We start from the raw sequence: 14,169 nt of genomic DNA, 5'->3' as shown, positions 1-14,169 counted from the left end.
AATCAAGAAATATAAATAAAATAAAAATTTTTATTCATATTACTAGATTCTCGTTTCAATATGTGTTTATATATTTGTTTGTTGTATAAATAAAGAAAAAATTATGTTATATAAGAGAGTTGAGAATCACTTTCTTTTTTACTAGTATAATTTCATATGAATTACATCATATAATTAATGTGATTAAATATTTTTCATTTTATTGATCAACTCTCTATTGAAAAATAGTTATTAAATTTGTGATGTTCGAGATTCATTGTGAATGTATTGATATATGCATATATAATATAATATAATATAATATAATATAATATAATAATATACATATGTAATAAAAAATTTTTTTTCCTGTACAAATTCGAAATAAGAAATATGACATAATATGATGAGAAATTCGAAGTTTATGAAAAAAAAATAAAAATAAAAAATTAAAGAAAAATATTGTAAGAAAAAAATATCAAAAATAAATTTTGAAAAATAATTATAAATTCTAATATTAAAACATTATTTACTAAATTCATATATGAATTACAAATTTATTTTTTATATTCATATCAAACTATTATATCAAACTAAAAGTTTATTAATTTTAAAATTGATGTATTTTTAACCGTAACATCGTATTTAATAAATTCTATTTAAATTCTATTATAAATATTTGTTTGTAAAATTTATAACTATATTTGATTTTGCAATGATACTTAATTGTATGATGAAATAAATATGCTTAATTAAAATGTTAATACATTAAATTTAATATTTTAGATTTAACATAAAAATAAATTAAGCAAGTCTATCATAAAAATACATTCTATATCTTTATAAGTTACAATAGAGAAGATGTAAATAATATGAAAGTAATAATAGAAAATTATTAATACCGTAGATTGCCACGTTATAAGTGATTTATTTCCGTCTGAATGAGAACGTGATATTTATTCTATAATTATTAGAATATTCTATAATTATATTAATAAATATACATTGTTATAAACTCGTAAATAATTACTTCAATTCCACTATATGTATCTTGTTTATTTTATTTTTGTAAATCAATGTATATTCATTACTAAGATTTTTGATATTTGTAGAAAATAATCATAATTTGTAATAACATTTTTATTTTTACATATAGTATATAAGAAACAATATGTAATATATGTATACATATAAAAATATATATAAAATACAAATATATATAAAATATATATAATATACGTACATACACACATACAGGAATAAAAAATATGTTTATTTTTTATATTAAAAATCGAGATAACTATATTACAGTTTTAAAAAAGAAATGATGAAAGTGTATTTAATTGATACTAGGTTGTGTAGCCAAGAATAAGTAAAGACAAAGAGAGAAAATAATAGGAAAAAGAGAGAGCCATCTTCAGTGTGCCGTAGATTAAACATAAATACAGACAAAGATAATAAATAATAAGAAAAAGACAGACATAGGATCAGAATTGTTTTCCAGCGCCATCTTTTGAATGTCAAAAATGTTTCACAAAAATGATAAGATAAGAATTAGAAACTACTGCCATCTTTTAGAAAAATGTCTCTATATTAGAAAGATGGCGCTGATCTTCAATTTTTGCTATTTCCATTTCTTTGACATTTGCTCTTCTTGTTTATTTATTTTATTTAAGACTAAGAGTCCAAGGATAAAAACAATAGTCAATAAGTACACATACTTTATATAATCAAATATAATTAATTAAAAGAATCATTAAACTGCTTTATTTTTAATGTAATAAAAAATGCCTCCAAAATCTAAATCGGTATATAAAATTTCCTTTTTTTCTTTCTTTTTATTATATATTTTTATTATAAATTTAAAAAATGAATAATATTATATTAATTCTAATTTATACAAAAACATTATTATTAGCTTATATTAACAACAATTCTCAATTTATAATAAATAATAATTTCAGAATTCTAAGGAAACAGGAATGAATAAAAAGATTTCAGATCAATCAAAATTGACACATACTTGTGTAGAAACTAGTAGTGGTTTGAGCCAGGAAGTTGAAGATCAATTTGAATTAGAATTATGTTGGTGTGTTCAACAGTTAGAAATGTGTTTATCCACTGGAAAACTTCCTGAAAAACAAATGCATGACTTAAAAAGAAATATAAATATTTTAAAGAGCAATAATGCCTCTTTGATAAAAAAGAGACAAATAATGCGTAATACTTTAGGAAATTATAGAGAAAAAATGGCTTTGGACGAACAAAAATTTGGCAAAACTGCATTTTCTATCAAATTTATGTCTACAATCAATCAAAATAAGAAAAGTATATTTTTAAAGAAAGCTGCTTCTACATCTTCTTCTACATCTTCAAAGGAAAAACAATGTTTGAAAACTATCGCACTATATCCAAACTCAAATGAAAATATTGATATTATTAATGTACAAAATCCATTTAAATTTAATTTTCAAATTACTGAATAAAAGAATTTTATATATATTTATATAAAATGACAATTATTGATTTTATTATAATTTTTTATTATTTTTATTTTTTATAAGATTTTTTAAATACATCTTATTAAAAATAAGAGCTGGAATAATTTTAGTAATAATAAGTTTACGCTCATGTATATATCTTTTTATTTTTATTTTTACCTTATTATATAATAATTAAAACTTAATTAATAATATAATATAGAAGTGTACATACATATATATATACATACATACATACATTTATTTATATTTTATAAAGTATGATTTGTTATCAATATGGTCCTGTGGCGCAACGGATAACGCGTCTGACTACGGATCAGAAGATTCCAGGTTCGAATCCTGGCAGGATCGATTGAAGTTTTTTTTCTATTAAAATAATTTTTAATCAATCAAATGATTAAGAAGATATAAAAATGTTGAATATTTTAAAAAACAACGACAAATTCAATTTTTGTAAAATTATAGATCTAAATATGAAAATATTGATTCAAGTAAAAAAAAAAAAAAATTAAGAATTTATAAAAAGACAAAAATTTCTTACTATAGAATTTACATTAAAAGTAAAAGAAAAAAATAACATAAATAAATAACAATAAATTAAAATGAAAGCAAAAGAAAGATATTTAAAAAATATGTTTCTTAATCTTAATTTTAATTTTAATCTAAGCAGGTTATGAAGCGAATAAAGAAATTCGTTATATAAATAAATATTATGTTATGATATATTTAACAACCAGTAGTAACAAAGGTATCTCATCTCTCTTACATACTTATAGCAACAGAAGAGCACTCTTTATTGTATGATACAAGCTTGAATCTGTATATAATTATATATATGTAGATATATAGATTGTCTTAAAAGTCTATCGCATAATTTATCGATAAAGAAATAATGGAAACAATGAATAATATAGATATATATTATTTGATTTTATTTTTAAGGAATCTATAGCAGAAAAGAAAATGTAAATTCTCTTTAGCATCAGCAAATTGTTAATTTGTTTGAATTATAATAAAAATATTATATTACGCTTCGAACAAGTATCGATGCAAATTCAACAAACATGATTATATTGTGATATAAATGATACGATTAAATACAAATTATCAAAAGATTGCACTAGACTCTTACGACGTCCTATATATTTATATATTTATTTTTCAAAAAATCACTTTTATTTTTTTCTTTATTTCACTTTTTCTTTCTTTATTTGTTATTTTTAATAACATAACAGTAATATATGTATCTAGAAAAAATCAGTTCCTCCTTATTACGGTTCAACTGATAGCAACTTAGACTCAATAATGACTTTTACGATTTCTAAATAGAAATATTTTCTTATTAGAGAAATATGATTTTCTAATATATAGTCTTATATTAAATATATATAATATAATATATATAGTTTATATATATATATATATATTTATATATCTGATCCCCCTTCCCACCCCATTTCTCATTTAAATATCTCTTTCTTTCATTTTATTTTTTCTTTATTTTCTTCGTTATATAATTAACATTATATTATATAATTACGCTTGAAAATCACACAATGATTTAGAAATTACATTCTTCACAATATCTCGATAAGATAAGTTCTTTTTTCTTATTTTTAAAGTTTTTCTGACTTTTTTTTACTTTTTTGGTCTTTGCAAAGTGATTTTGCCTCAGCCGTCTTTGGTAGAAGCACGTTTCCCATTATGTGAAACGTTTTTATCTTCTTCTTAATCAATTTTTTTTTTCTTTTTTTTGTTTTGCTTTTTAGAGAATTTTTTTTCTCGGTTGCGTCTCTCTGTTCCCTGAGTCCGTGTACAACCATTCAGTCTTCGCCATCCTTTCTCCTTCATTTATATTTTTTACTGTTTTCTTCTTTTTCTTTAATGTTGCACTTTTTTTTACAGCAGTCTCACACCTCTTTTCCTTTTCTTCTATCTATCTATTTCGCTTAAACACTAAATTGATACATTGTGACTCGCAGATTTGTTCGCATCTAAAAAATTAATCATGAATTAATGTTCATTCTTAAACTCAACGTTAAGTTAATAAATGGAAGTTATTTAAAAAATTACATATTATTTTTGATTTGGAAGATATGAATATAATAATTTTGGAAGAGTATAAATTTGGGTATAAATCTTAATATAAAAAATAATATTAAAAAATGGGATAATTCTGCGTAATAAAATGAATAAAAATTATAGGGTGCTATTTTTACATACAAAGATAATTTTTAAAAAAATTAATTTAAAGTACAAGTAGCATGTACTTTATATTTTTTAAAAATTTAATTATATTAAAATAATATGACATAATTTTATGTATGTTCTCTTTATTTCTATAATTGAATAATTTTTAAAATATTATAAATGTTCAATAGTTTTAAAAATATTGTAAAATCATAAATATATTTTTAATTAAAATATTGATTACCAACGCATAATTTCCAAACTTAAATTTTTAGAATTAAAATTCGTATATAATACGTAAAAATTACTGCACTTTTTCAATTTATTTTTATATCTAGAATCATTTAAGTGAATTTTTTATTAAATTTTTATATGATCTGAATTATGATAAATCATCGATGGAGAACATATCTATGAGTCACTGCATAATAAATCAATGTTTAATAAAAACATTGAAAATTAATGAACTATCATCACACATTATAGAATTAACTTTCGTGTTTCAACGATATCCGTTTCAACTTCTCATTACGATAGAACAGAACTTAGAAGAAACTTATATTTTATATCTAAAAACTTATTAATAAAATTAAAAAATTATTATTAAGATTAAATTAATTTTTTTGATAATTAAAACTATTTTAAATAATTATTCAAATTGTTTTTACAATAGAGAAGCTAAATCGCATAAAATTGCATCGAAAAATTATGAAAAAAAATTTCAACGCAATTTTACTTCGATTTCAACACTTGCAAAATATATACATCTCTCTCTCTTTTATCCGTTCGTTTGCTCGCTCATTTTTATTCTCTCTTTCTCTTTTTCTCTCTTTAACAAAGCAACTTTTAATTGGCTTATCTTTCTACAAACATTTCGATGTTTCCAGTCGTTTATAAATCGTAATACATACAATACTTACAATAATTTTATTAGCAAAAAAGAAAAAGAAATAGAAATTAATATCTAAACTTATTGGTACAAAATAAAGATATCGCGAGGAAACACGGATTATGATTACAATACTTGATAACCTGGGTTGATCCTATTTTCTAACATCCTATATATATATATATATATATATAGAATATATAGAATATGTGTATATGGTTTGCATGTTCATTATGTGTATATATATATAATTTTTTTTATTATATATATATATTTTTTTTATAAAGATTCAGGACTAAAAATCAATGTATAAGAATAGCATGTATTCGATATAATATATGCTCACATGAACAAAACTATTTCGATTAGAGTCTGTGTATATTTTTATTTATATGTATTTGTATAATTGATAATAATAATCGTGTACACAATACATTTATTCTTTTCTTAATATAGTAACTAAAAGGTACACGCATTTCTTCCATCTTTTTTTTTATTTATCTTTATTCTATTATATTTCAAATAGATAAGTTTCATTTTTCCAAAATCTATCGCTTCAAAACGCACATACACCACATTCATCATCTTATAAATCGTCTTTCTGAGGCACATTTTCTATGATTTATATAATTTTCATGAATTGAATTTTTATTATATATTTTTATTATATTTATTTATTTTTTCACAAAATCGCTTGTTTATTTGCTTTACATTTTCCCTCATTTTTTATTTTTATTTTTTTCTTTCTTTTCTTCATCCAAGAAAGATCAATGATAGAGTGAGGGTTACAAAAAGTCGAAAGAATTTCGACGATTTTATATGTTTCGTTTTCATTTTTACAATTGATCACAGATAATGCGAAAAAAGAAAAATTAATTAAAGTTAGGAACACGCCATATTGAATCTTGTACGGGTTCATTAAAATATCTAAACATATTTAATATCTAATCTAATTAATCATATTAATTTTAAATTATTATCCTAATTTTAAATTACTATACCAATTTTAAATTATTATCCTAATTTTAAATTATTATTCTAATTTTAAATTATTATCCTAATTTTAAATTATTATTCTAATTTTAAATTATTATTCTAATTTTAAATTATTATCCTAATTTTAAATTACTTATTATAATTTGTTATACTAATCTATGTTTATATCATAAAATTTTATATTATAAAATAAAGTTACATGGATATAAAGAAATATTTAGTTCTATCTATTCAGTTTTATGCTATTCACATAACCTCAATATCTAATTTATATTACCTAAAATGCTAGATAAATTAATTAATAAAAAAATTTAAACACTTTTTCGTTAATATCAATGATAAAGTATTAATAAAATATTTAAATAAATATTAATAATAAAAATAGAATAGTTTTTATGAACTCATACAAAATTCGAAACGGTTCCCAAGCGAAGTCCTGGAAATAGGAATGACGCAATGTATGTTACCCGAATCAATTCGAGCGTCGAAGGCAGCCAACGTTGCAACATTACGTGAAATGCATACATATATATATATAGGAGAAATATGAAAAGATGATGCAAATTTTATCTATTCCACGGTAATGGTAGCCAATCTTTTGGGCCGCTTTCCTGCCTTCTGTTTCCGATGGATCTCCCTGAAATCTACATGACTCGTTTCGCAGGACTCTAACACTGATAATTCATCTTCATTTATAGTCTGTTCCTCTAATTTTCTTTTCCTAGACCTGGTCACTGGACCAGTCCTATTTTTATAAATTTCTGTACATTGGACGTTTTGTTTTTTACATTTTTTTGATTTTGTTTCCTCATCTTCATCCCGTTTACGTCGTTTCTTAGCTGGTTCTTGATGCACAATCCTTGGTGAATTTGAATCGGAAGAGGAGGATAAGGAACTGAGGTATTCATTTACTTTTTCTTCACCGAAATCAAAAGCGTTTGGTTGGGCCGGTGAAACGGATGTTGCAACGTTAGTAGCGTTACTAGGTGGTCGAAGGAGCTGTACAGAGGGACTCGATGACGTAGTAGAAGCAGACGACGATACGGAACTAGAAGTGGAACGTTTGTGTAGCTTCCTGCGCTGTGCAAGCCTTGCGCCATCTACTTCACGCAATCGAAAGCTTTCTGGTTTCTCCAGCAAAGCATTCGAATTATCCAATGCGGTTACATCATACGAACTAGCCACGTCGAATGAATTTGATTCCTGTAACCAAGGATGATTCGCCAGTCCGCTGGCTGTCAGTCTTTTGCTCGGATCCACGGTTAACAAGCCTTTGGCAACTTGTCTAGCAAGGTTAGACACGTGATTCCAGGATTCACTATCGAAATCAATTTCACCTGCTCTGATTCTAGTTGCTAAATCTGGAGAACCTGATCCAAATGGCGGTTTTCCAGATAAAATTGAATATAAAATAGCGCCTAAACTCCAAAGATCACAGCTTTGATCATAGCCTTGCCTAGCAATTACCTCTGGAGCTGCATATGGGAGAGTGAAACAGGGTGTATGTAGAGGCTCACAGCCACGTTTTATTCTGGCAAAACCAAAATCTACAATCTTTACTGGCGAATCCTCTGCCTCATGGGCAAATACTATGTTCTCTGGTTTCAAATCTCGATGAACTACACCTCTGGAGTGCATGAATCGAACCGCGGAAGCTAATTGTCGCATTATTCTGCTAGCTTGCTGATCGCTAAAGGGTCTTGGCCTTCTCAGTAATTCTCCTCCATATAACAGTTCCATTATCAAGTACGTGTGCGCTCTATCCTGATGGACTTCGATTAGTTTGACTATATTTGGGTGACCTTGACAGCTTCTTAACAAACTCGCTTCTCTTCCACAATCAATCCTGCGACTAACAATCTTTACAGCGAATATTTCCATCGTTTTCCTATGTCTACATTTGCGACAAACTGAAAAACTACCATCTCCTAAGGCTTCTTCTCGAAGATCTATCTCGTAACTCTGGAAAAATGTAGACTCCTCGAACCTGGCTGCCAATACATCCGATGTTGACGGTCTCTGAGACTCTGTATTAGTTTTCGTGGCTTCCTTGAAAATATCTTTACTAACTGCATTTTCTCCAAACAATATAGATGGTGCCACGTAAGAATAACCTCTAAAAATTTTGTCATAATTGGGCGGAACTACAGCTGGGCTATCAGCCGCGATCATTTTCGTAAATTCATCCGAGAAATTACTGGTGTCTAGTTCATGGGCGATTTGAGGAACAAACGGAGGAGGAATTTCACGTTTCTCGAGGGCCTCCCAGCTGAAAGATGATGGCGCTTTTTTGAAGAAAGGATGCTCCTTCAATTCTTTGGCGTCTCCTGGTCCTCCACCGAGTCGCTGTCGTGGATCTTTCACGAGGAGACGAAGAATAAAATCTCGAACAATCGGACTGAGGTGGCTGGGAATAGGGGGGTCTGTTTTCAATATTCGACGCGAGATGTCCTGTTGCGTATTCTTCTCGCCTTCGACCGTAAAAGGCGAGGCGCCAGTCAACAGCTCATAAGTGAGTACGCCTACACTCCACCAGTCCACTGCCTGGAAATCGAATCGTTAGATTATTAGAATAGAATATTTCGTGGCCAGATTATTCCTGGAATTTTGAAATCATTCAATGAACGATTGATCAAATTAAAGATGATTTAAATTTTGGATATTTTTTTACGAAGATAAAGATGATATAAAGATGAAGATCTACGATTAAGCATTTAGGAATTTCATGATGGAAGATTCATTTGAATAAAAATACATATATTATGTTATATATTTTTTAATCTTCTTAGTATAATCAAAGATATATATCAAAATATATGTTATACATATATAGTACAACGTATAAAAAATTCTTGTACAAAATATTAAAAAGTTTAAATTGTAAATTAAGAAATGTTGTATACGAAACAAGAAGAGAATTTACAAAAGAAAAATCACAAAGGAAAGAAAAATTTTCTTCAAGGAAAAATGAATCGATAAAAATGTATCTGACAAGCGGGTAACACGGGCGTGATAACGAAGTTCCAGGAATGAAGGGAACAAATCGTGACGTAAATTCATCCTGACTCACAATATCGTGGCCCGCCGAGCCCCCTCGTACCACTTCCGGTGCCATGTACTCGATAGTTCCGCAAAAGGAGTAAGCACGGGCGTTGCTGTCCCTTTCGTGCGGCAGGAACTCTTTGCTTAATCCAAAATCTGTTAACACGATATGACCCTCTTTGTCTAACAGAATGTTCTCCAGTTTAATGTCTCTGTAAATTATACCCAGCTGCAACAGAGAAAGCAACATTGTAAGTTTCACCGATCAGTATATGCGATAAAAATGGAATATTTTAATAATTTATCGCGCAACGAGTAATACTTGAAACAAAGTGCATACAAAATTATAAGCTTGGGACTATGTTATTTTCTTTTTCTTTCTACGTAATTTATAGAAAAATATCTTTTTATCATTTTACAATTCTTTTTATTTTAAATTTTTACGTGATATTATTAAAATGTCTGATCTATAATATTATAAAGTTCAAAAAATTATAAGTTCAATCTATAACAGCATACCAGACTTCCTAATTATAGATTTAATTTGTATAGCATATTAAGATCAATTTCTCCTCCCCTAAATTCTTCAATTATTCTTCAATTATAGACTCTCTAAGTTATACGCCATATGTCAGTAGATCCAATCTATACAGAGTTCTCAAATCATAAGATTCATCTATAATCGCATCTTATATCTGCGTATTAGAGTCCTTTCATTAGAAATTAAAATATACCATACTAAAGTTTATAAATCGGATATTTACTTTATATAAGTATATTAAAGAAAGTGGAAAAAAATCTGTATATCTGTATCCACTTTTTTTAAATCATAAGCCCAATTCTTGAACAGTTTAAGTTCAAGAATGCGTTTCAAGTAAGTGATGATGAACGAAAGAACGAATTTACTTTATGTAGATGCTCCAGCGCCAAAATAACTTCGCCGATATAGATTCGTACTTCGTCCTCGGTAAAATGTTCCCGTTGATACAGATGCGTAAACAACTCGCCGCCGCTGACATAATCTGCAAGAAAGCAAAGTTCTCGTTTAACCTCGGTCTGGACAATATCCTTCGAAACGCGACTCGAGAAAACTCTGCGTAATGCATTATTCTCGCGAATCATCATCATTGGGTTCTTCAAATAAAAAAGAAAAAAAAAATATCCGATTGAAAATAGTGGAAGAAGATTTAAAGAAGATCGAAAAGGAGGAAAAAAATTATTGTTTTTTCAAAAGTGGTGTAACACATAACGATATTTTTTTTTTTTATTTATCACTGGTACTCGTCAACGAGATATTGGGCTATGAAATATTCATTGATAAAGCGGCTGCGTGCAGGATTTGGAATTCAATCATGTTCTTTGGCGAATGGAATATATTTGAAGTATTTTTTGAATATTTCACCAATCTTTCGTGGCACTCTTGTGGAGTTTCTTATTTCTCTTATTTAATAAAAAAAATTATTTAAAAACCGTCTTGATTAAATTAACATCGACGTGGTAATTGATTTATGTATAAATATTTCAGCGTTTTAATATTAATAAAAATTGATTTGAACGTTTATAAATATTTTTAATACAATATACAGAAATTTGCATTTAACAATTAGCAATGTAAACAGCAATACGAATTTTCATAGATAAAAGGACTTTTGGACTTAGATAGATAGTAAGAAAATTACAATTAGATAAATTCTGAAATAGAAACTTATACTCGTCTTATACATTGCGAAAATAAAATAATTCATATATCGCAATATTCTTCTAAACAGAAGTAATTGAGGAAGAAACGAAATCACGAAATGATTATACCTTTCTACGAGGGAGGAAAGTTACACAACAGTTACAGAGAAGACTCGATGATGATGTCACGATTGCATCGTGTTTTGAAAACCACCTTAAATATACATTCTTTCTCTTTCTTGGATATTTTTTTTTTTGTCCAATATCAGGTAGTAATATTGAAAATAAAAAAAAATTTATACCTATTTATACATTATATCTGCACATGAGAAAAAAACTTTATGTAAAATATATACTACACCTTATGGAATTTTTTAAAAACTCTATCATTGGTGATAAAAGGATTCGTTAATTTTTTCGATAAACCACGCGTCTATCTATTCTTTTCGCGATAAATATTTTTCGATATTTTAACATCGCTAATTTCTTATTATTTTTTGCATCAAAAATGTATCTTGGCACGATGTAAATTAAAAGATTACTGCTACTAATTTCAATTTGCAATTTTCAAAGAATCTGATTAACCATGAATCAATTAAGAAATTTCAAAGGTTCTATCGTGTGCATGATAAAATATATATTTCTCTACACGATGCAATACATAATTTATGGGAAAAAAAAAAAAAAGAATTTGTTCTCTACAAAAAAATAATAATACTAAAATTATTTCCTAAGAAAGGATAAAAGGGTTAAGAGAGACGATATGCATATAATAATATATTTCAATTAACAATTATCGAATGAAATAATGTTATCTTAAATTTTACCTAAAATCAGATGTAACTTTGCGTCCGTTTGAAAGGCATAATGCAATGTAACTAAAAAAGGACTGTCCCGAACGGCCTCCAGAACTTGTCTCTCCGTCTTGGTGTGCTCGGTCGTCTTCTTTCTCTGGACGATGGACGCTTTCTTCAAGACTTTCATGGCGTAGAGCCTGCCTGCATCGGTTCCAGTTCTTTTGCGCACCAGGAACACCTTTCCGTAAGCTACACAAAAGATTTTTTTTTCTTTTTTTCTTTTTCTTTGTTTCTCCGTTATTGTCTATATCTAATCGAATTGACGGACGATCATCGTTCACGGTCGTTATTCGTCCATACTTCCTTAAAAATATATTTATAGTTCGAATAAATATCTTTTATCATGCATGCGTATTCCCACGCGAGTCATGGAGATTTCCTCCAAAACTCTGTTTTTTTTTTTTTTTTAAGCAGGTTTCCGAAAAATAGCTTCCATCCGTTGGGAAAATTCAATGCCTTCGTGTAGATGTAGGATCTTAGATAAATCCTTGTAGATTTTTTGGTTCGAATATACGGTTGTGAATAAACTGTGGGGGGGATAAAAGAGATATAAGAAAAATAAAAAACAAACGAAAATACAAGTATACAAGTGTTGTATACGAAGAGAGAGATTTCTAATTAAAATAAATTTCGATTGCTCGAAATTTTTTATAAAACGAATATATTTTAATGAAAGCGAAAAGAGAGAGAAAAAAGAATAAAAAGGTAATATTTAAATTCTACTGTTAGAGAAATAATTGAATTAAATAAATTAATAATTTTCAATAAGTTTCGATTGTACAGGAGCTGTAAATGAGAAGGAGTAGTAAATCAATCGTTCCATTATGGATTTAATCGATGTGCTATAAAGTATTTCGTTCACGTACCTCCAGTTCCAAGGACTTTCAGAAGATCGAAATGCGTCATATCAACCCTCTGGCCTCCGCTGTCTGCCAGGTTTACTGTAATCAGCAGGAACACTCGATTTTATTTCCCTCGGTCCAATGACACGTGTCCGATGAATGATAAGATGAATTCCTTGCCAAGAAGATGATGTAATGATGACGAAGGTTAAAAGTGGTACAAGGAAGTGGTGAAAAGGCACGTGGGTTTTGAATAGAAGCGGAGTCACGATAACACGTGTATATAAATTTCCATTTGGAAAATTGGCTCGACAATAAAAAACTTTACAAGTATAATTGTGATCTAAACGTGATTCTACTATTTCAAATCAAGAAAATATTTCATCTCAAACTGTATATTGTCATCTCTTCAAAAGAAGAGATACATTGAAAAATGTTTAATGCATTAAGCAACAATTTTCTAATCGTTTTCTAACGATTCCAGGAAATTAATAGCAACTTTCATCAGAGCTTGGTCATATCAAAATAACTGAATACTTTCTATTTAGCTTTGATCCTTTCGTTCGACGTACTTTCGAATAATAATCGATCGACTATCTCGATTGATATCCGGAAATATATTCATCCACTCGGTCCAAAAATATGAACTGGTTTCGTATAAATTAAAGATAAGATCGCTAATCACCCTCGAGCAACAATAATAGCAGAAATATATAAATGGAAACTTTATCGATATATATCACGTGTATTATCATAGATAGAATATAATTTTACTTTTAAAGCGAAAACTTGTAAATTTATACGTTAAGTTAAATGGGTAGGCTGAAATTTAAAATAAGTCTTTATTCGGCCCAACCAAAACTAGACTGAACAAGTTAAATTCACGTCGGGGGTTCGTGTCATCACGATCGTTCAAATCGTAAAACTAAAAAATTTAACGAAAATTATTATTGTTGTTATTATTATTATTATCATTAACAATAATACAATAAATTATTGTTACATGTATCGTTACATGTACAGTCACATATTTAAATTATTACAAATAAATATATCACATACCATCATCAACGGACTCAATCTTGAAAGACGCTGAAAGAAACGAAAGAAGCAATAGTTAGAAAAAAGCACGAGTTTCATTAACTCTCACGATTAACTTTCTGCTCTAATTAATTCGCATTTTCTATTGTGTA

General features: G+C 27.7%; 2 protein-coding genes and 1 non-coding gene across 9 annotated transcripts in view; 2 read left to right on the top strand and 1 right to left on the bottom strand.

Annotated features, from left to right (window-relative positions):
• Positions 1-804: 804 nt before the first annotated feature.
• Positions 805-2,492, top strand: LOC107995277 (UPF0488 protein CG14286). The gene is made up of 2 exons (XM_017052669.3): positions 805-1,787; positions 1,944-2,492. The coding sequence occupies exons 1-2, from the start codon at positions 1,767-1,769 to the stop codon at positions 2,463-2,465; spliced, it is 543 nt and encodes a 180-aa protein (XP_016908158.2). The 5' UTR covers positions 805-1,766; the 3' UTR covers positions 2,466-2,492.
• A 266-nt stretch (positions 2,493-2,758) lies between these two features.
• Trnar-acg (transfer RNA arginine (anticodon ACG)) lies at positions 2,759-2,831 on the top strand. Its single transcript has one exon. It is a non-coding gene; the product is annotated as a tRNA-Arg (tRNA).
• A 3,093-nt stretch (positions 2,832-5,924) lies between these two features.
• Positions 5,925-14,169, bottom strand: part of LOC107995302 (ribosomal protein S6 kinase alpha-5) — a 42,049-nt gene continuing 33,804 nt past the window's right edge. For 4 of the 7 annotated variants that reach the window (XM_017052703.3, XM_062078159.1, XM_062078158.1 and 1 more), the window contains 5 exons: positions 13,001-13,075; positions 12,105-12,323; positions 10,504-10,619; positions 9,626-9,826; positions 5,925-9,099 (listed from right to left, as the gene is read on the bottom strand). In XM_017052703.3, coding sequence (XP_016908192.1) covers positions 7,126-9,099; positions 9,626-9,826; positions 10,504-10,619; positions 12,105-12,323; positions 13,001-13,075 — 2,585 coding nt within the window. In that variant the 3' untranslated portion in view covers positions 5,925-7,125. Of the gene's footprint in view, positions 9,100-9,625; positions 9,827-10,503; positions 10,620-12,104; positions 12,324-13,000; positions 13,076-14,038; positions 14,069-14,169 lie in introns of all 7 variants that reach the window. The other 3 variants (XM_062078155.1, XM_062078156.1, XM_062078154.1) reach the window with 1 other exon arrangement.

Source organism: Apis cerana, linkage group LG8, assembly GCF_029169275.1.
Source record: "Apis cerana isolate GH-2021 linkage group LG8, AcerK_1.0, whole genome shotgun sequence".
Taxonomy (NCBI): Eukaryota; Metazoa; Arthropoda; class Insecta; order Hymenoptera; family Apidae; genus Apis; species Apis cerana.
Note: the sequence above shows the minus strand (reverse complement) of the source record. Positions and strands in the feature narration are given on the sequence as shown.

What these genes read in the sequence shown, in the direction of transcription:
- LOC107995277 (XM_017052669.3), top strand. Translation starts at nt 1,767, where the DNA reads ATGCCTCCAAAATCTAAATCG. An exon ending in TGCCTCCAAAATCTAAATCG is followed by an intron (nt 1,788 to 1,943) that starts GTATATAAAATT and finishes TAATAATTTCAG; the next exon opens with AATTCTAAGGAAACAGGAAT.